This window comes from Macaca thibetana, chromosome 1 (genome assembly GCF_024542745.1).
Source record: "Macaca thibetana thibetana isolate TM-01 chromosome 1, ASM2454274v1, whole genome shotgun sequence".
NCBI lineage: Eukaryota > Metazoa > Chordata > Mammalia > Primates > Cercopithecidae > Macaca > Macaca thibetana.
Window position 1 is genome coordinate 26783971 of NC_065578.1, and position 21602 is coordinate 26805572.

Genomic DNA, 21602 nt, shown 5'->3' on the forward strand with positions numbered 1-21602 from the left:
CCTCAAGTGATCCGCCCGCCTCAGCCTCCGAAAGTGCTGGGATTACAGGCGTGAGCCATCGCGCCCGGCTTAGTCCCAAGATTTTAGAGCCCAGAAGCGTTTGCAGGAGGACGCAGGGAGAGACTGACTCCCCTCCCTACAAAGTCGCTTTTCCTTTGATACCTCCTGGCCAAGGAAAACCATACACTGGAGACTTCCAGAGACGGCCAACTCGCACAAACGGTGGAAAAAAAACCCAAAACCTACACTGTCCCCACTAGAAGCACCGCCCCCCGTACGCGCGTGCGTGCGTGAGCGTGCGTACGCACAGGCTGCTGGGATGCCGCTTTTCCCTTTTCGGTCTTCCAGTTTCCCGGCGTGCTTCGGGCCCGCCAAATGGGAGGGGGAGACGCAAGATGGCGGCAGCCGCGAACTCCGGCTCCAGCCTCCCGCTGTTCGACTGCCCAACCTGGTGAGTGGCGGGGCGGCCAGGGCTAGAGTGGCCTGGCCGGAGCTAGCCTGGGCTGGAAGGGCGGCTCTTTTTTTACTTTTCTGCTGCGAGCCGAACGGCTCAGAAACCCTGGAATGGTTGAGGAAAAACTGTTCGCTGCACCGGGCCGGGCGACGTGTTGAAGAACCGAGAGCCTGGAGCCCAGGCCCAGGAACTGAAGAAACACGGGGTTGGGGGCTCAAAGGCGCTCACTTAGGCAGCCCCTTTGAGCGATTAGCCAGTCGCTGGAGCGCTTTGAGGCCTTTGCCCGAACTTACGCCCAACTCCTGACTGAGTGCCTGATGCTCTCATGGAGCATCGTACCTGGCCCCTTCCTGTACGTCCCGAGCGCTCTCGAGCCAGCCTTTGCCCCAACCCTACGTCTGAGCCCCGCATCCCTCTTTGGTTGCTGCATCCCTCGTGCGGCACTTTTCTGTCTGCCACAGAGAACACGAGGGTAGGTTAGCGCCCTCCCTGCCCTCAGGGAGCTCCCAGTCTGTGGCACGAGTAGGCATTAGTAATGGCTGGCATGAACCCTTTTTATCCCTTCGAAAGTTCTTGGGAATAATGAAATAATTTGGCCTTTGAGTAGAGTACAAGTTGAATAAATATGAATTACCTTACAAGGAAACGCTTCTGAAATTAAGAGTTTTTTTCTGCTGTAGCTCATCGCAGTGTATTGTTTGTTACTTGTCTCTGTCTCCCGTTATATTGCCATCCTCAAGGGCAAAGACTGCATCTTTGTATTCCCAGCTCCAAGGCCTGAGTCAGGCACATACAGAAAGTATATTTTGGATGTAACATTCCTCCTTTTTCGTGGACAAAATGGCCTTTTGTCCGGTGCACTGTCCTTTCCATAGAGGAGGGGTTGGGGCAGGATTGTTTGAGATGACTGTGTTGCATCTTCAGTTAGCTAGACAAGGATACGTTTTTTTCGTGTGCAAATCTAGAGGTTCTAGTGAGGTGGTTCTTTTTTCTAACTTCAAATTAGCAAACCCAAAAAGCAAGCAAATGTGTGGCTATTTTCTGGATCGCTTTGCACTTTTGTAATGGTTGCTTAAGTCTACAAATTCTATATCCGTTTTGATCCCTCGCTGTATTGATTTCAAACTTGGACCAATACAGCAAACGTAGTTAGAAAGCACTGCTTTGGGATGACCTACCCTTTCCTTAGGGTCTGGTAGGTACCAGGCACTGTTAGGTGCTTTGACATATGTGAGTCTCCCTTGAATGATATGGCTGTAGGAGTATAGAGGAAACGTCCCTTAATCATGCTGTTGTAGAAAGACCTGTTCAAGGGTAACATATTCATTTGGTACCTGGTTTCATGGGGCATGATTTTGAATTGCCCTAGTTCCCTAATTATGCACCTCTGATTTGGTCTCAGAGCTCAGGACAGTACTCTGCTTACTCTGTGATGAGACTAATCTTGATCAGCCCCAAACAGCAACTAATTTATTCGATCTTTATATGATATTGGAGTAGGGGTAAATTTCAGATTCAAACTCCAGGTGACCAGACCACTCCAGCTATCGTACTTACACTCTCTATGCAGCTCTTTCTCTGAGGTGAAGATCCAGTGTTAAAATATAGGTTTCTTGGTGGTGCTCTAAATACAGATCCACTAAAATCTGTTTCAGAGCAGTTGAATCACTAGGGAAGTAAGTGTCAAACGTAGAATGGAGCTGTAATAACAGTGAAGTGGATGACATTTCTGCTTGAACATGAACTAATTATAGGCTGGCTGGTAGGAGAGCTGCAATGTTGAATGGGACAGTGATTGTAAATTGCATTTATAAACTCATCGTGAAAATGCTTTTTTCTATTTTTATTTTTCAGGGCAGGTAAGCCCCCTCCCGGTTTACATCTGGATGTAGTCAAAGGAGACAAACTAATTGAGGTATGGAAATACATGTCTTCCTTTTTTGCCCACCACACTAAAGATTTTTGCCAGTGACTCACTTTTCCACCCCCTCTCCTGTGCTTTGTTTTCCAGCAATGCTACTTTCTTTCATCCTGATTTTTTTTTCTGTTAAAAGCACATGGTGACATCACACACTTAAAGCTTGTATCTACCACAGACACTCACTTTTTTGTGACTTCTCTCAAATGAATGGTTTTAATAGGTCATGGGTCCTGTGGGCCCCAGTCAAACTGGAAGCCCTGTTAGCTTGGTTAATTCCCTCTCCCTGAGTACATGGAGTTGTGTAAACCGTGCAAGGTGTGCAGTAACTGAAGAAAGTGAATGATATATGTTGAGTTTAACTTTTAAGTTAATTTTAAGAGATTCAGGCCCAACTCCTTATAAGAAATATGGTAAACTAAGACGACACTTACTCAAAAAGATAATGGAATTGTGGTGAAATTCATTAATTGATTCTTTGAAAACATGTATTGAGTGTTTACTATGTGCCAGTTACAGTGCTTGGCTTACAGATTGCAGCAGTAAGCGAAACCAACATGATTTCTCTCCTCAAGTCGTCCAGTGGAAGAGACAGAATCACACCAAAAAATTACATAGTTATATTTGAATTAAGTACTATAAAAGTTTAGCAGAATTCCAGCTTTTATACAAGCCTCTAGAGAGAACACCACATAGGAGTTCAAGAGAACATGAGTTTTTATTAGCTATTAGTTTACGTAAATTTTTTATAATCCTTATGGTATTATTTACCAAGAGATGGATATTAAGCCCACCATGACCATGTAGCTGTGAGTCTCCCTGTATTAGACCAATTTTATATTTGCTTGCTCAGCTAGAATTTAGGTTCAAGGCCCCATTATTGAATGCAGTTTTTTCCTTGTGGTTTTTTGGTATTTAATAAAAATGTTGCAGTTCCATGGTTGCTAGATTGAAAAGCTATCTGAGATCTTTTGAAGGTTACTCTGTAAATATATTGTTGTCACTTTTGGGATTTTGTAGAGAGGACCAGGTATTTTGCAAAGTATTAAGGCATGCATGAGTCTTAATGATTTCTCCTGTTTTTTTTTTTTTTTTTTTTTTTTTTTTTTTTTTTTTTTTGAGACGGAGTCTCGCTCTGTCTCCCAGGCTGGAGTGCAGTGGCCGGATCTCAGCTCACTGCAAGCTCCGCCTCCCGGGTTCACGCCATTCTCCGGCCTCAGCCTCCTGAGTAGCTGGGACTACAGGCGCCCGCCACCTCGCCCGGCTAGTTTTTTGTATTTCTTAATAGAGACGGGGTTTCACCGTGTTAGCCAGGATGGTTTCGATCTCCTGACCTCGTGATCCGCCCGTCTCGGCCTCCCAAAGTGCTGGGATTACAGGCTTGAGCCACCGCGCCCGGCCCCGATTTCTCCTGTTATGAATACATCATGGACTCAGCCAGTCACAGAGAGCCGCTTTATCATGGGTTCTTCAATCTTAAAGATTTAAAACTTCAAGATTATTCAAAGAAATAATTTAGCTAAAATATCTGTAAAACTTTTTTTTACTACGGATTGTTCCACAGTTACAAAATATTTGTTGCTAAATAGCACAAAGCTTGAAGACATATAGAGATTTGTTTTATTACTAGAATTTAGCAAATCTTTAGTTTGCAACAGGAAGAAACAGACAGGGTTGCCTAGTCTTAATGATAACATCACATTCCTTTGTGGAATAATTGGTATTATATTTTCAAAACACTCTAAACTTGCTAGACACTCCCCTGATCATTGGTTTCTATTAGCTGATAACGTTCTCTTTCGGTGTTGTTAAGTGTGCTGAGTTGCCACAAACTTGTCAAGTTAAAATCCTCAGACATCACTGTATTCTTGAGAGGTGTAGACCTGAGATGTGCTTATTTTTAGATTTAAACTTAATCAGCACTTGATACTAACCTAGCTATCTATATCCTAGCTTTGTATCAAAGGCTTGTGATGTGTTGTGATAGCTGGGTTTAAGAAGTGCAACATTAAAACAAAAGCCATGAGTCTTTTAAGCCCAGTGTGTAAAGATACACTCTGAGTTATAACTCAGAGGCACAACTGGATAGTGGTACTGGCCATAGCTAGTCAAGAAGCTATGGCTTTAGTGACTGTTGAAAGCCAGTGCATTATTTCAGTCACTTGGACAGAAGCAGCACATTGTTCAACATCTGACACATTTCCTTGGTTCTGAGACATACGGTTTTCTGTTAAAATTCCGTTCATTTTGGCCAGGCTCAGTGGCGGCTCACGCCTGGCCTCCCAGCACTTTGGGAGGCCGAGGCGGGCAGATCACCTGAGGTTAGGAGTTCAAGACCAGCCTGGCTAGCATGGCAAAACCCCGTCTCTACTAAAAATTAAAAAATTAGCCAGGTGCAGTGGCACGCACCTATAATACCAGCTACTTGGGAGGCTGAGGCAGGAGAATCACTTGAACCCAGGAGGCAGAGGTTGCAGTGAATGGAGATTGCACCACTGCCTTGAGCCTGGGCGACAAAGCAAGACTCCATCTCAGGAAAAAAAAAAAAATTCATTTTAACATTTCTGTAATTGGGATGCCGGCCGGGCGCGGTGGCTCAAGCCTGTAATCCCAGCACCTTGGGAGGCCGAGACGGGCGGATCATGAGGTCAGGAGATCAAGACCATCCTAGCTAACAAGGTGAAACCCCATCTCTACTAAAAATACAAAAAATTAGCCGGGCGTGGTGGCAGGCGCCTGTAGTCCCAGCTACTCAGGAGGCTGAGGCAGGAGAATGGCGTGAACCTGGGAGGTGGAGCTTGCAGTGAGCTGAGATCGCACCACTGCACTCCAGCCTGGGCCACAGAGCCAGACTCGGTCTCCAAAAAAAAAAAAAAAAAAAAAAAAAAAAATTGGGATGCCTTTAATACTGAATGTGTACATTTAATTTGGAGGCCCTCTCTTTTTTCCTCTCAAATCCCTAAATCTATAGTATGTCTATTGGCACCCTAGATTCATAGAAATTTAGTCATTGTTATTTTAGAGCCCAAGAGCTGGTGGTCTTTCATGTTCCTTCAGCCCAATCTGTGAGCACTGTGGTTAGCAAATTTAAGTTTGTGACAGCATAATCCATGTGCATATAAATATGAATGAGAAGTGCAATGAGATTCAGCTTGAATAGCTATTAGAGAGAACAAGTTGTTGAAATTTCTGGGCTCTCTCTTAATCCTGAAATAATGTCTTATTTTTAACTCAAGTCTTAAAAACCTTGGGTCAAAGCAGAGATGAAGGGGACTGACTGATCTCCTGTCAGGCTGTTGTTAAATCTTGGTTCCCCATAGTAGTATGGGCCCAGAACAAGCTCTTCCAGCAGCAGATGGGCACTGTTAGATAGGGTTTCCCAGAGGTGACCCACATACCCAAGCTAGCCTGAATTAATTGAACCTTAAGGCTGAACTTGAAAGAAACTGGCTAAGTGATTGTTTAAGGAAAGAGTGTGACCCACAGTACTTATTCTCTTCTTAAAATACTCCTTGCCATATGGTGCATTTTTTGATGTAAGCAGAATGAAGAAAATATATAATGTAGTGGTTAAAACAGCTTAGACTCTGAAGCCAGACAAATCTGAATTTCTAACCCAGCCCACAAGTATCTAACTGTGTGAACTTGAGTATGTTAATTTCTTTATGCTTCAATTTTGTCATTTATATAAATAGGAAGAGAATAGTGTTACCCACCTCATAGGGTGGTTGTGAGGATGAAATGATATAACATCAAACTCATAGCATAGTGTGTGGCATAGAAGTGCCTAGCAGTTGTTACTATAATCAGTGTTGAAAGTGTGCTTGCATGAGGTGTATCTTTTGGTTTTATAAGGCGAGAATAGTAGCCCATTGTGAGTTAAAGGACTTAGCCAGGAATGAAATACAAGCTTCTTGATTCCCAGCCTGGTACTAACTTGACTGTACTCTACTTAGCTTTGTGCTATATTTTCTCAGGAATTTTAGGAGTATAGTGTGAAATGTGAACTAGAGTTTAATGAGACCTCATATTTAAAGGAAAAACACAGCATACTCAAATGACAGTTATTCCTCAAGTGCTCACACTAGATTACTAGACCACTAGCAGTGGAAGAAGCGTTAGCAATAATTCATCTAGAGTCCTTCATCTATAACAGTCCAGTTTATAACCGATCTGTGGCAAAGGCTTTACAGATCCAGGATTAAAAGAAATATAAGGACAGGTATAGCAAGTTTTTTATTTTTATTTTTTTGTTTGCTTGTTTTTGTTTGTGAGACAGGGTCTCGCTCTGTCGCCCAGGCTGGAGTGCAGATCTTGACTCTCTGCAAGCTCCGCCTCCCGGGCTCATGCCATTCTCCTGCCTCAGCCTCCCGAGTAGCTGGGACTACAGGCACCTGCCACCACGCCTAATTTTTTTTTTTTTTTTGTATTTTTAGTAGAGACGGGGTTTCACCATGTTGGCCAGGATGGTTTTGATCTCCTGACCGCCTCAGCCTCCCAAAGTGCTGGGATTGCAGACATGAGCCACTGCGCCTGGCCAGCAAGTTTTTTATAAAGCTAAATTCAGCTCAGGTGTAGCACAGTGGCTAACACCTGTAATCCCAGCACTTTGGGAGGTTGAGGCTGTCAGTTCACCTGAGGTCAGGAGTTCGAGACCAGCCTGGTTTCACATGGTGAAACCCCATCTCTACTAAAAATGCAAAAATTAGTCGGGTGTGGTGGTGGGCGCCATTAATCTCAGCTACTCAGGAGGCTGAGGTAGGAGAAACGCTTGAACCTGGGAGGTGGAGGCTGCAGTGAGCTGAGATTGCACCAGTGCACTCCAGCTTGGATGACAGAATAAGACTGTCTCAAAAACAAACAAAAATACTTTGGGGCTATAGCAGCATGATTAGAATAGAAATAGGTGTTTACGCTTCATTCCTTTCCCAAATACACATTTGAATATTTTCTGAGAAGCAATCTTACTACATTTTTTTCAGTTTCACTAGGCTAAAAGCAATCTTGTTCCTTTATAGACATGCATTGTGCTTCTTGTTTCCTAATTGATCTAAAATTAAGATCCAACAGAACCTTTTTTCAGAAGCCAGCCACTCTTAATTCAATTGTCGATCTCAGGCCAGGCACAATTCAATTGTTGATCTCAGGCCGGGCGCGGTGGCTCACCCCTGTAATCCCAGCACTTTGGGAGGCTGAGGCGGGCGGATCATGAGGTCAGGAGATCAGTACCATTCTGGCTAACACAATGAAACCCTGTCTTTACTAAAAATACAAAAAATTAGCTAGGCGTGGTGGTACGTGCCTGTAGTCCCAGCTACTCGGGAGGCAGGAGAATCGCCTAAACCTGGGAGGCAGAGGTTGCAGTGAGCCAAGGTCACGCCATTGCACTCCAGACTGAGCGACAGAGCGAGATTTTGTCTCAAAAAAAATAAAGTTGGCCGACCACGGTGGCTTACACCTGTAATCCCAGCACTTTAGGAGGCTGAGGTGGGCAGATCACGAGGTCAGGAGTTCAAGACCAACCTGGCCAGTATGATGAAACCCCGTCTCTACTAAAAATACAAAAATTAGGCCGGGCTCGGTGGCTCACGCCTGTAATCCCAGCCTTTTGGGAGGCCGAGATGGGCAGATCATAAGGTCAGGAGTTCGAGACCAGCCTGGCCAACATGGTAAAACCCCCATCTCTACTAAAAATACAAAAAAAATTAGCCGAGCATGGTGTCATGCACCTGTAATCCCAGCTGCTTGGGAGGCTGAGGCAGGAGAATTGCTTGAACCCAGAAGGTGGAGGTTGCAGTGAGCCGAGATTACACCATTGTACTCCAGCCCGGGTGACAGGGTGGGACTCTGTCTCAAAAAAAAAAAAATTAGCTGAACTTGGTGGTGCACGCCTGTAGTCCCAGCTACTTGGGAGGCTAAGGCAGGAGAATTGTTTGAACCCAGGAAGCAGAGGTTGCAGTGAGCCGAGATCGTGCGACTGCACTCCAGCCTGGGCAACAGAGCGAGACTCCATCTCAGAAACAAAAAAGAGAAAGAGAAGTTATTTTCATACCAACACTAGACAATTAAACACTATATTGAGGAGATGAATTACCATCCATTACCATCCATTCTCCAAAAAAATGTTATTTTAGTAAATTATTCTGAGTGCTTTATGTTGAAGAATAACGGGAGATATTTTTTTCTCCTTGGAATGGATTTTCCTTTTTTTGATACAAGGAAATGGAGTTATTACTCAAATCAATCTAATGGAAAGGAATTTTATCAAGATTCTCTATTTGATTGGAAGAGCTTTTGGTAAATGCTGTTGAAACAAGATTTAAGTAATATTTAATTTAATATTTATTTAGAAACTGATTATTGATGAGAAGAAGTATTACTTATTTGGGAGAAACCCTGATTTGTGTGACTTTACCATTGACCACCAGTCTTGCTCTCGGGTCCATGCTGCACTTGTCTACCACAAGCATCTGAAGAGAGTTTTCCTGATAGATCTCAACAGTAGTAAGTAACTCCCTCCCAATTCACATGTTATCTTTGGGCAATATGAAAATGCTCTTTGGGTTCTTTAGTTTGGAAATTATGTTTTATGGAAAAAGTTAATATTTGGTTTTTAAATCCACCCTTCTCTATTTCTGTGATTTTTCTGTTTTCCTGAGATAATTGATAACTGACTGTGGAGAGAAGAGGGGTTTGGGGAGCTGTCCTGGGGGCATCAATAAGCAAATATGAGCTGAGTGTGGGGGCGCACACCTGTAGCTACTCAGAAAGCTGAGGCGGGAGGATCACTAGAGCCCAGGAGTTCAAGACTGCAGTGAGCTGTGATCACACCACTGCACTCCAGTCCGGGTGACAGAACAAGACCCCATCTCTTAAAAACAAAGAAACAGGCCAGGCGCGGTGGCTCACGCCTGTAATCCTAGCACTTTGGGAGGCCGAGGTGGGCGGATCACGAGGTCAGGAGATCGAAACCATCCTGGCTAACACGGTGAAACCCCGTCTCTACTAAAAATACAAAAAAATTAGCTGGGCTTGGTGGCGGGTGCCTGTAGTCCCAGCTGCTCGGGAGGCTGAGTCAGGAGAATGGTGTGAACCCGGGAGGCAGAGCTTGCAGTGAGCCGAGATCGCGCCACTGCACTCCAGCCTGGGTGACAGAGCAAGACTCTCTCAAAAAACAAACAAACAAAAAAGAGCTGGGTGCAGTGGCTCACTCCTATAATCCCAGCACTTTGGGAGGCCGAGGTGGGCGGATCACCTAAGGCCAGGAGTTTGAGACCAGCCTGGCCAATATGGTGAAACCTCGCCTCTACCAAAAATACAAAAATTAGCTGGGGGTGGCGGCGGGTGCCTGTAATTCCAGCTTCTCAGGAGGCTGAAGCAGGAGAATCGCTTGAACCCAGGGGGTGAAGGTTTCAATGAGCCGAGATCGCGCCACTGCACTCTGGCCTGGGCAACACAGCAAGATTCTGTCTCAAAAAAAAAAAAAAAGAAAAGGAAAAAGGCACCCAGGGACTATCGACCATGCATGTTCAAGTGTTTATAGAACCATAATAAATTGTGATTCCGTTTAAGCAGAAGCTATGATTAGCTCCATTAATGTAATAGAGCAGCAATATAGGGCATTTTAAGAATGCTTATCTTGAGGAAAATTTCATTATTCTGGTTCTTTATTCCATCTCTGTTTTGTTTTGACTGTGAATAATACCAGTTTTAATTCCATAAGCAAGGCCAGGCATGGTGACTCACACCTGTAATCCCAGCACTTTGGGAGGCTGATGTCAGTGAATCTCTCAAGCCCAGGAGTTCAAGACCAGCATGAGCAATGTAACGAGACCCCCGTCTCTACAAAAAATACAAAAAATTAGCCCTGTATTGTGGAGTGCGCTTATGGTCCCAGCTGCTTGGGAGGCTTAAGTGGGAGGATTGTTTGAGCCCAGGAGGTGGAGGTTGCAGTGAGCCATCGTAGCACGACTATACTCCAGTCTGGGTGACGGAGTAAGCCCTGCCTCAAAAAATAAAAATAATCCATAAGTATTAATTAATTGGAGTATCCATAAGCATACACCAATTAATAAGAGTTTAAACTTTGCGTAGATAATCCACAGAAATGCAATTGAGCTTTAACTGCATGGGGCCCTGAAATTTGTTCATTTTGCCCATGTGTGAATACAGTGTAAAATGTAAAGGGTCCTGCTTCCTGGGAATATCATGTTGGATTCCACCACTCTCCTACTACCACACACAAACATACACTCGCACATCACCCTCATCTGCTTGTGTAACGGTCTTGGAGAGCTTTGTCTCGCAAATACTTATCTTTTCTCTCCCATTTTATAACATGCAGAATGCCAACAGGGGAAAATATTCAGAATCTATAGTAGGATTTTGGCTTGCTTTGGCATTGATATTGCACCTGTTTCAGCCAAGCTCTTTCTTGTCCTGGGGAAAACCTAAGCATAACTGCCACCAGGCCAGCAGTTTCTCTATTCCTTTGACTTGGGGCTGGAGAGGGAAAACTACAGTGAAGCCCAGCTCCTGCTTTGGGAGGCATGGCTTCTGCTGGGTTGGAGCCATTCTTGTTTGACCTAGAATGGAGCCAAGCCTATGTGGCAGCAGAGAACGGGCAGTGGTATTTGTTATTTGGGGGAACAACAGGTCTGAGGATATAAGAAACCCACTGAGGAGATTCAAGGCTCAGTGAAGGAGTTTCCTTCTCACTGTAACACATGATGGATGTGGTGGACCCGGTGCCATTTTCGTTTTTTAAAAAGCTGGAGTTTTCTGACCACGATCCTGACTATGGCATTTTTAAAATAAATTAAAAACAGACAAAAAGGCAAAACTGATGTGCTTGGGGGAAGCTGACCTCATAAGAGAGTTGGCGATCATACTCTCCCTTCTAAAACTCGGGTTGTTTTTGTTTTCCCCCTTACGTTTCTGATTTGGTTGTTCCCAGCACACGGCACTTTCTTGGGTCACATTCGGTTGGAACCTCACAAGCCTCAGCAAATTCCCATCGATTCCACGGTCTCATTTGGCGCATCCACAAGGGCATACACTCTGCGCGAGAAGCCTCAGACATTGCCATCGGCTGTGAAAGGAGATGAGAAGATGGGTGGAGAGGATGATGAACTCAAGGGCTTACTGGGGCTTCCAGAGGAGGAAACTGAGCTTGATGTAATTCCCTGTTTATGTCATTGTTTTGTCTTTGGGGACCCTGGTTTTTGGAGTATATAGCTGTTCTCTGTAGCTGGAAATGCCATTGACTTAGCAGCAGGGGTTCTCTTGAGTCCAGTAATGGGCCTTTGGCAATCTGATGTGGCCAGGTGTGACACCTCTCAGAGAGCCACATTGTATGGATTTGGTTGTGTATCACCAGGCCTAACAAGGAGGCTGGATCACAGCCACTAGACCTCTTGAGCTGTTTTGTGCACTTTCACTGGCTGTTACAAGCTAAGACTAGAAGCTACATTTCTCTGTCCCTTGACTGCTTAGAGCTAATGCTGACCAAGGTGGTAGCCACTAACAATATTTCAAGTATTATGTAGTCACATAAGGCTCTAGTGGCTGCCGTGTTGCGTAGTGTAAAGAGAGAATGTTTTCATCCTCACAAAAAGTTCTGTCAGACAGCACTGGCTTGGAGAGACTGACACTTTCATTCATTTATATAGCTTTTTTTGGTGCTATCTGAACAGCTCAGGAATCTTCTGAATAGAACCAGACTGCTTTTGTTCTTATGGGCCTCGCTGTCCTGAGGGCCATGAATTTTATAAGATTTAATTTTAAGGTGGTGGAAGTTTTCCTTTTTTGAGGCTGACCCCAGTAGTTTGGTGTGGCTATGGTCCTTTACATGTCTGTCACTGCACTGGTGTGATTGGTCTGTTCAGATAGACCAAATGCAATCATGTCCTTAACCACCGACCCGCATTTACTATTCCTGTACACCAAGGCAGTTTCCTAGCTCTTAGGAAGAAAAGCACAATAGAAATTCTACAATTTAGGCCGGGCACAGTGGCTCATGCCTATAATCCCAGCACTTTGGGAGGCTGAGGTGGGCGGATCACCTGAGGTCAGGAGTTCGAGACCAGCCTGAGTGACATGGAGAAACCCTGTCTCCACTAAAAATACAAAAAAGTAACTGGGTGTGGTGGCGCATGCCTGTAATCCCAGCTACTCAGGAGGCTGAGGAGGAGAATCGCTTGAACCCAGGAGGTGGAGGTTGTGGTGAGCCAAGATTGCGCCATTGCATTCCAGCCTGGGCAACAAGAGTGATACTCCATCTCCAAAAAAAAGAAAAGAAATTGTACAATTAAGAAGTCGTTTTGTTTTGAAGAAGTGGCTTCATAGCCAGGGACCTTGCTGGCAGTCACTGTTGCCCATTTCCCCTTGAGGCCGCCTCTATCCAGGCTGCTGCTGTGCTTCCATGGCTTTTAGTTCAGTATGTTAGGTACTCCCTGGATCTTCATTCTTAAGACATTTAGAATATCTCAAACTGGTGGTTTGTACCAGAAAGGAATAATTTCAGTGGATTGGGAAGAGGCAAGCAACAGAGCTAAGGTCAAGTTAATTATTGAGATAGTTATTTATAGAACTGGGGCCAGACACAGGATGGGGAATGACAAAATATTAACGCCAAAAATTAAGTGCACTAGCAGTGTCCATAATTTTAAAGGAGAAAGCTACTAGAAAAGAAACAGCCAATTGTCCTTTTTCATCTCAATTTTGTTACTTAAAAACAATTCTTGGCGTTCTAGCCACATTTCCTTTTAATTCTCAGCTGCTTGTGGGCATGAAGACATGATAGCCTTTCTTCAACAACAGCAACAAAACACAACTCAAGGGTATTTGCACAGATGACCTGTTCTCAGCTCAAGGCCCTTTACCTTCTTTTGAATATCACTGCCCCACTAGTCAATGAGGATGTCCCACATTCTTTCTAATGAGACTTGAGACTTGTTAGTATTAGTAGTCTCAGGACAGTATAATCTTCTCTAAATGCAGAAGAGTCTCAACTCCCTTTGGAGGTCAAGATTAGCCCCTCACGTCTTCCTGACCTTTATTTAGTATGATTTTCTCCATCAGATTCCCTTTGTACTGACTGCTGTCTTTCCTGTATGAACCCTGGCTTAGAATCTGACAGAGTTCAACACTGCCCACAACAAGCGGATTTCTACCCTTACCATTGAGGAGGGAAATCTGGACATTCAAAGACCAAAGAGGAAGAGGAAGAACTCGCGGGTGACATTCAGTGAGGATGATGAGATCATCAATCCAGGTGAGGTATCTTCCTAGTTTATTCTGATGAAAAAGCTATGGTTGGCCCGGGCGCAGTAGCTCATGCCTGTAATCCCAGCACTTTGGGATGCCGAGGAGGGTGGATCACTTAAGGCCAGGAGTTCAAGACTAGCCTGGCCAACAAGGTGAAACCCCATCTCTACTTAAAAAAATACAAAAATTAGCTGGGCTTGGTGGTGCTCGCCTGTAGTCCCAGCTGCTTGGGAGGTTAAGGCAAGAGAATTGCTTGAACCCAGGAGGCAGAAGCTGCAGTGAACTGGGATTGCACCATTGCACTCCAGCCTAGGTGACAAAAAGAAAAAGCTGTGGTTGGTCAGGCGTAGTGGTTCACGCCTATAATCCCAGCACTTTGGGAGGCTGAAGTTGGTGAATTGCTTGAGGCCAGGATTTCGAGACCAGGGTGGCCAACGTGGCAGAACCCTGTCTCTACAAAAATACGAAAATCAGCCAGGCATGATGGCACATACCTGTAGTCTAAGCTACTCGGGAAGCTGAGGTGGGAAAATCGCTTGAACCTGGGAGGCAGAGCTTGCAATGAGCCAAGATCGTGCCACTGCACTCCCACCTGGGTGACAGAGTGAGGCTGTCTCCAAAAAAGAGTTTCCAGGGTTGGACCTAGAAATGTATGTATTTTTTAGTTTTTCTTTGGTGTGTGTGTAAGAGACAAGATCTCATTTTGTCGCCCAGGCTAGAGTGCAGTGGCACAGTCATGGCTCACTACAGCCTTGACCACCCAGGCACAGGTGATCCTCCCACCTCAACCTCCTGAGTATCTGGGACAACAGGTGCATGCCACCACGCTCAGCTAATTGTGATATGTTTTGTAGAAATGGGGTTTCATCATGTTGCCCTGGCTGGTCTTGAACTCCTGAGCTTAAGTGATCCTCCTGCTTCAGTCTCCCAAAGTACTGGGATTATAGGCATGAGCCCCCGTGCCTGGTTGAAATTTTTATTTTTTATTTTTTATTTTTAGGTATTTATTTTTCGAGACGGAGTCTCATTCTGTCACCTAGGCTGGAGTGCAGTGGCGCAACCTCGGCTCACTGCAACCTCCGCCTCCTGGGTTCAAGCGATTCTTCTGCCTCAGCCTCCCAAGTAGCTGGGATTATAGGCGCCTGCCACCACGCCTGGCTAATTTTTTTGTATTTTTAGTAGAGACAGGGTTTCACCATGTTGGCCAGGCTGGTTTTGAACTCCTGACCTCAAGTGATCTGCCCTCGACCTCCCAAAGTACTAGGATTACAGGCGTGAGCCACCATGCCCAGCCCAAAATTTATACTTTTTAATGAGCTCCTGTTTGTACAACAGCCAGCAATTTGGGAACCACTGGACTAGACAAATTTCTTAAGTCTCTTTCAGGAGTGAGGATCTGATCTGCTGTTTTTCTCATTGAAAATTAGTGCCCTCAAGCTTTCTTAGGGAATTGTGTTCAGTCAATGTAGCATAGTGGTTAAGAGCACAGGCTCTGAAACCAGAGGGGCCATGAGAGAAGATTGGGATACCTTTTTGGAGACGTTGTCTCTTTCTTTTTTTTTTTTTTTTTTTTTTTTTTGAGACGGAGTCTTGCTCTGTCGCCCAGGCTGGAGTGCGGTGGTGTGATCTCAGCTCACTGCAAGCTCCGCCTCCTGGGTTCATGCCATTCTCCTGCCTCAGCCTCCCAAGTAACTGGGACTACAGGCACCCGCCACCGTGCCCAGCTAATTTTTTGTATTTTTAGTAGAGACGGGGGTTTCACCGTGTTAGCCAGGATGGTCTTGATCTCCTGACTTTGTGATCCGCCCGCCTCAGCCTCCCAAAGTGCTGGGATTACAGGCGTGAGCCACCGCGGACATTGTCTCTTTCTTAATGAGCTTGGATATTTTTTTCCTTTCTCTTCTATGTAGAAGCCATTTGTTCATAGAGCAGAGATTGATAGTGAACATACTACCAGAGTGTCCTCTTTAAAGTCATGGATCCTAATACGTGAAAATCCAGACTTAAAGCAAATAAACCAGGGGCTAATTATAATTACTCAAATTAAATAACGATTCTTTTGTCTTCCAAGGGGATTTCTGGGAGTCTGTCTTTCTTTCCCTCCCTCCCTCCCTCCCCCTCCCTCCCTCCCTCCCTCCCTCCCTCCCTCCCTTCCTTCCTTCCTTCCTTCCTTCCTTTTTTTCCTTTCTTTCTTTCTTCTTTCTTTCTCTTTCTTTCTCTTTCTTTCTTTCCTCTCTTTCTTTCCTCTCCTTCCTCCCTTCCCTTCCTCCCTTCCTCCCTTCCCTCCCTCCCTCCCTCCCTTTCTTTCTTTCTTTCTTTCTTTCTTTTCTTTCTTTTCTTTCTTTTCTTTCTTTTCTTTCTTTTCTTTCTTTTCTTTCTTTTCTTTCTTTTCTTTCTTTTCTTTCTTTCTTTCTTTTCTGATGGAGTCTCGCTCTGTTGCCCAGGCTGGAGTGCAGTGGCGCAATCTCGGCTCACTGCAAGCTCCACCTCCTGGGTTCATGCCATTCTCCTGCATCAGCCTTCCAAGTAGCTGGGACTACAGGTGCCCGCCACCATGCCTGGCTAAGTTTTAGTATTTTTTAGTAGAGACGGGATTTCACCGTGTTAGCCAGGATGGTCTCAATCTCCTGACCTCATGATCCGCCTGCCTCAGCCTCCCAAAGTGCTGGGATTACAGGCGTGAGCCACTGTGCCTGGCTGGGAGTGTTTCTTTCAGTAACAAGCAACCTCATAGAAAATAAGGTTACAATACCTATTAGGGAAGCGATTCCTTCTCTATCGCTATATTAAGTTAACTGGGGCTTGGAGTAGTTTTCTGTAGTAGTGGTACATAAGTTGGTGCCTCTGCCTGTTTCCACACATTCACCCTTCAGTGAGAAAACTCCACCATCCTTGGCGATCCAGCCTAGTCATCCCCTCTGCTCCAGAAACACTGTTGTGTACTTCTCTTGAAGCACCTTTGTGTGTTGTAGCCTATCTGGCTCTGTAACTGTGAGTTCATCAAAGATGGGACAGCATCTTGCTCTTTATTTCCTGTGTAGACGGGGGTATCGGAGCCTTTAGTGTAAGTCTTGCTTATATGCAGTTCAGGCCATTCAAGTCAAAAGGCCAGGTTCAGTTTGAAGCCCTGGCTTTGAATCCAAAATCTTTTTTTTTTTTTTTGCTAATAAGCAGGCATTAGCAAGGCATTTGATATGTAACCTCTTGACATGTCATTGTTTTGTCACTGATACGGAACTGATAATGTCTACTCTTTTTTTCTTTCCCCTCAAAAGAGGGAAGTATAAAGAATGGGAAAGAACTTGGGGGAAGGCAGCACAGCACAGTGATGTAGATCACAGGCCTGATTCGAAGTACTTGGACTCAAGTGCTGGCTCCTGTCCTCTCCACCAGAGCAACTGGGCCAGTCACTTTACTCCTCCAAGCCTCAGTTTGCTTTCTCGTCTACTGAATGTTGATTGTGGTAGTACCTACATCACAGGGTCTTTGTGAGGATTTAGCACAATGCCCAGCACCCAGGAAGCACTCTCTCTGTTTTACAATTTTAACATGAGTTGTTGTGGTGGTTTGTTTGCAGTGACCCCTGTGCTCTTATTCCTCCCAGTAAAGTACCAACCCAACCCTGCCCTCTTCTCTTTTTGCAGAGGATGTGGATCCCTCAGTTGGTCGATTCAGGAACATGGTGCAAACTGCAGTGGTCCCAGTCAAGGTAGGAAGCACATGAAATGCCATACAGTCTGTGTTTAAAAACCTGTTCTTTAGGCCAGGCGCGTTGGCTCATGCCTGTAATCCGAGCACTTTGGGAGGCCGAGGCGGGCAGATCAAGAAGTCAAGAGATAGAGGCTGGGCACAGTGGCTCACACTTGTAATCCCAGCACTTTGGGAGGCCAAGGCAGGCGGATCACCTGAGGTCAGGAGGTCGAGACCAGCCTGGCCAACATGGTGAAACCCTGTCTCTACTAAAAATACAAAAATTAGCTGGGTGTGGTGGCACGTTCCTGTAGTCTCAGCTACTTGAGAGGTTGAGGCGGGAGAATAGCTGGAACGTGGGAGGCAGAAGTTGCAGTGAACTGAGATCGCGCCACTGCACTCCACTGCACTCCACCCTGGCAACCGAGGGAGACTCTGTCTCAAAAAAAAAAATAACCTGCTCTTTATGTGCTATTGAGTGAGTGCTTAATTTTAAAATACATACCATACTCCTCTCCCATTTCTCATTCTGTGGAAATGAAATCTACGTTTAGGGAATCCTGGAGTACCACAGAAAGGCTGTAGGTAACTAGCCAGCTTGATGTTTCATGTAAATCATGTGCAATGTGAATCTGTAAATTCATTTTCCAGAGGGGTGCAGAGAGAAGCCCACCTTCTTTTGTCCTTTCTCTTTGGCCTAAAAGTAAACTGTTAGGTAGAGGAGATGCATTATTGCAATACCACACGGTTTGTCATGCCTTTATTTTATGAGTGGCAATGGCACAGATAGGAATGTCAGCCCAGATGTGGATTAAGTTTAAAGATCAAGTATGTTGAAGAACCAAGAGGTAGAAGTTACGGAGATCTTCTAAGAGTTACTTCTAAGAGTAACTTCTAAGAAGTTACAGAGATCTTCTAAGATCTACCAAGAGGTAGAAGTTAGATCGTTCAACATGTGGAAGAACTACCGAATAGCAGAACAATCCAAACGGCAACACACTTCCCCTTAGAGTAGTGAGATCCCTGTTAATATTAAGAAGGTGATTAGAAGATGCTGGTTAGAGATGATATAGAAATTGTTTTACTTTTTATTAAAAAAAAAAAAAAATCTGTAGAATATGCTAGACTAAATAAGATCTGTCAGAGTTCCTGCTTAGACTTTGTTTAATCCAGAAGGAGTATAGGAGTGAGGAGGATGTTTCATGAGCTTTAGTCTAGTGTGGAAAAGTAGAAGATGTTTTTCTGTGGGACTCCATAATGCCCCTTGAGCTCTTTTTGTTGTTGTTTTTATCCTTTGGAATATTTTCTTGTCATTAAAGTATAAAATCATCAGGTACATAGTTTTATGTCAATTTTATTGCAGTACAATTTACATATAATAAAGTCTACACATTTAAGTGTATAGTTTTGGCAAATACATGTGTAACCGCCACCATAATTAAGATAGAGATTTTCCTCACTCCAAAAAGTTGCCTCGTGGCCCTTTGCAGCAGTCCACTCCTAGGCCCAGGCAGCCAGTAAATATTTTCTTCACTGTAGATTGGTTTTGCTCTCAGATTAATGTTTAAAAATTGGACACCAGGCCAGGTGCGGTGGCTCATGCCTGTAATCCCAGCACTTTGGGAGGCCGAGGTGGGCGGATCACCTGAGGTAGGGAGTTTGAGACCAGCCTGACCAACATGGAGAAACCCCGTCTCTACTAAAAATACAAAATTAGCCGGACGTGGTGGCGCATGCCTGTAATCCCAGCTACTCCAGAGGCTGAGGCAGGAGAATGGCTTGAACCCGGGAGGCGGAGGTTGCTGTGAGCTGAGATGGCACCATTACACTCCAGCCTGGGCAACAAGAGTGAAACTCTTGTCTCGAAAAAAAAATTGGACATCAAATATGAAGATACCAAATTTTTCCCCCTCAAAAAAAGGAAAAATATCTATTGCCATCTTTTATTGTTTCCATTTCCTAAAAGGGATTTTTTTTTTAATGTTTTTTATTTTTGAGACAGTCTCACTCTGTCACCCAGGCTGGAGTGCAGTGGCACCATCTCAGCTCACTGCAACCTCTGCCTCAAGTGATTCTCGTGCCTCAGCCTCCCGAGTAGCTGTGATGACAGGAACCTGCCACCACGCCCGGCTAATTTTTGTATTTTTAGTAGAGATGGGGTTTTCCATGTTGGCCAGGCTGGTCTCGAACTCCTGACCTCATGTGTTCCTCCTAAAAGGTCATTTTAATATGAAAATAAGAAAGTGAGCTATGTGACTTCAGGGTAAAGAATAGTCATTAAAATTGATATGTTTTACTTTATGTAAAACTCACAGTACCATCCTTCTTGGCTGATATAGGATGGTGAAAACTTTGTTATGGAGCAGTGTTGGGAACCATCATAGATGACTGGGAAGGTCTCTTCAAACCGTAAGATTTTAACACCATGAAATAGGTTGTCAGTAAAGGAGAACAGGCTAGAAGTTAGGAACCTTTCCCAAAGCCATTTTTCTAAGGCTGGAATAGAAAAAGCTGACCACTCATGGGCCTCACCGCTTGTCTTCTCTCTCCAATCTCTCCCCTCTCCTCATCGTGAACTGTAGAAGAAGCGTGTGGAGGGCCCAGGCTCCCTGGGCCTGGAGGAATCAGGGAGCAGGCGCATGCAGAACTTTGCCTTCAGTGGAGGACTTTACGGGGGCCTGCCCCCCACACACAGTGAAGCAGGCTCCCAGCCGCATGGCATCCACGGGACAGCACTTATCGGTGGCTTGCCCATGCCATACCCAAACCTTGCCCCTGATGTGGACTTGACTCCTGTTGTGCCGTCAGCAGTGAACATGAACCCTGCACCAAACCCTGCAGTCTATAACCCTGAAGCTGTAAATGAACCCAAGAAGAAGAAGTATGCAAAAGAGGCTTGGCCAGGCAAGAAGCCCACACCTTCCTTACTGATTTGATATTTTTGGTCATGGAGAGGGGTGGGATTGGGTGGGAATGGGGTGGAAGGGTGATGGGGAGCTAATGAACTAGGGAGAAAAACTTTCCATGTGTGCGGTATCGTCTTTCAGAATGTCTCCTGGCATCCTAACCATGTAATATGAAAATTGGGGGTGGGGTTGAAATAGCCCATAAAGACCTGTCTTCACAACACTCGCAGTGTAAGAAAGGCTCCTTATATCCTTTTCAATAGACTGCCCTGGCTCTTTCCTAGGCCTTCCACTACCTCCTTTCTCCCACTTTCCAGGATCATTTTTATGTAAAGTCACATATCCCAGGCCCTCAGGTTGAATCCAGAGCTGTCGAGGTTACAGTAGCATCACCAGCCTTGGGGGTCCAGCAGCCTGATTTATATTCACTACCTTTGCAAGTCCCAGGTAGCAGAAGGGTTGCCATGGGTCTCAAATTGATCAAAAAGAAGACTTAGAAGTCTGCAGTTGAGGTTTAAACTAAAAAATGTTTCCTTGGGTCAGTGGTTTTGAGGTCCAATAGTTAGGCTTTTCTCTTTTGTCCTTCCTCTTTTGGAGTGAAAACAGTTCAATTTTCCTTCCTCTGTGACTGGTGCCATAGACACAGGTTTATAGTTTTAACTTACAGTATTGTTTGAACTCTACCTGTTTTTCTTGTCAAACCTGAGCACTCCACTTGCTGAAGTTTCTTATTTAATTCCAGAGTACTGTCCTCTACTCTAAGGCATTACTTTTAAGTGTATTATGAAGGCAATTTTCAAAGGATATAACCGGTTGGGGTAATTCAAAATAAAAAGGAAAAGATTTTTTTGCAAGTAACTGGTGTCTCTAAGAGGAATTTTTAGATGTCAGTTTGGAGGCTCTTTCCCCCCCAATTGAGAGCTCTTGTTATTGAGAGCTCTGAGACTAGACCTGGCTAACAAACATAGGAGACAAAGTTAGGAAACATTGATACAAGCTTTGTACAGAGATTTGTACATTTGTGTAATAGGCCTTTTCATGCTTTATGTGTAGCTTTTTACCTGTAACCTTTATTACATTGTAAATTAAACGTAACTTTTGTCATTTGGGTGCAGTCTGTGAATTTGTCTCTCAGTCACTGATTGCCACTGCTGTCGGGGAATGTTTGCTAAAGGCACGGTCACTGAGCTTGGGAGGCAATGCTCCATCCCCATTTTATTACAAATAAAGATGCCCCTAAATGAGTGTGGAAATTCTAATGAGAGAATCTAGTCCCCAGACTGAAGCATCACAAAGCAGCATCGGTTCGGAAGTGCGTGGTGCCCTTCATCAGGAGACCTCATGACAGGAGACCGGGCTTAGGGCA

At 44.7% G+C, this 21602-nt stretch overlaps 1 protein-coding gene and 1 non-coding gene across 2 annotated transcripts in view; both read left to right on the plus strand.

The window, feature by feature from the left end:
- The window catches only part of PPP1R8 (protein phosphatase 1 regulatory subunit 8), a 183422-nt gene extending 162082 nt beyond the window's left edge, over positions 1 to 21340 (plus strand). Inside the window, exons 2-8 of the mRNA XM_050795795.1 lie at positions 378 to 451; positions 2309 to 2369; positions 8723 to 8876; positions 11329 to 11549; positions 13503 to 13647; positions 17285 to 17349; positions 19913 to 21340. Coding sequence (XP_050651752.1) covers positions 396 to 451; positions 2309 to 2369; positions 8723 to 8876; positions 11329 to 11549; positions 13503 to 13647; positions 17285 to 17349; positions 19913 to 20266 — 1056 coding nt within the window. The 5' untranslated portion in view covers positions 378 to 395 and the 3' untranslated portion in view covers positions 20267 to 21340. The remainder of the gene's footprint in view (positions 1 to 377; positions 452 to 2308; positions 2370 to 8722; positions 8877 to 11328; positions 11550 to 13502; positions 13648 to 17284; positions 17350 to 19912) is intronic.
- On the plus strand, positions 4290 to 4455 carry LOC126945413 (small Cajal body-specific RNA 1). The gene has a single exon (XR_007722441.1). It is a non-coding gene; the product is annotated as a small Cajal body-specific RNA 1 (non-coding RNA).
- Positions 21341 to 21602: the final 262 nt, after the last annotated feature.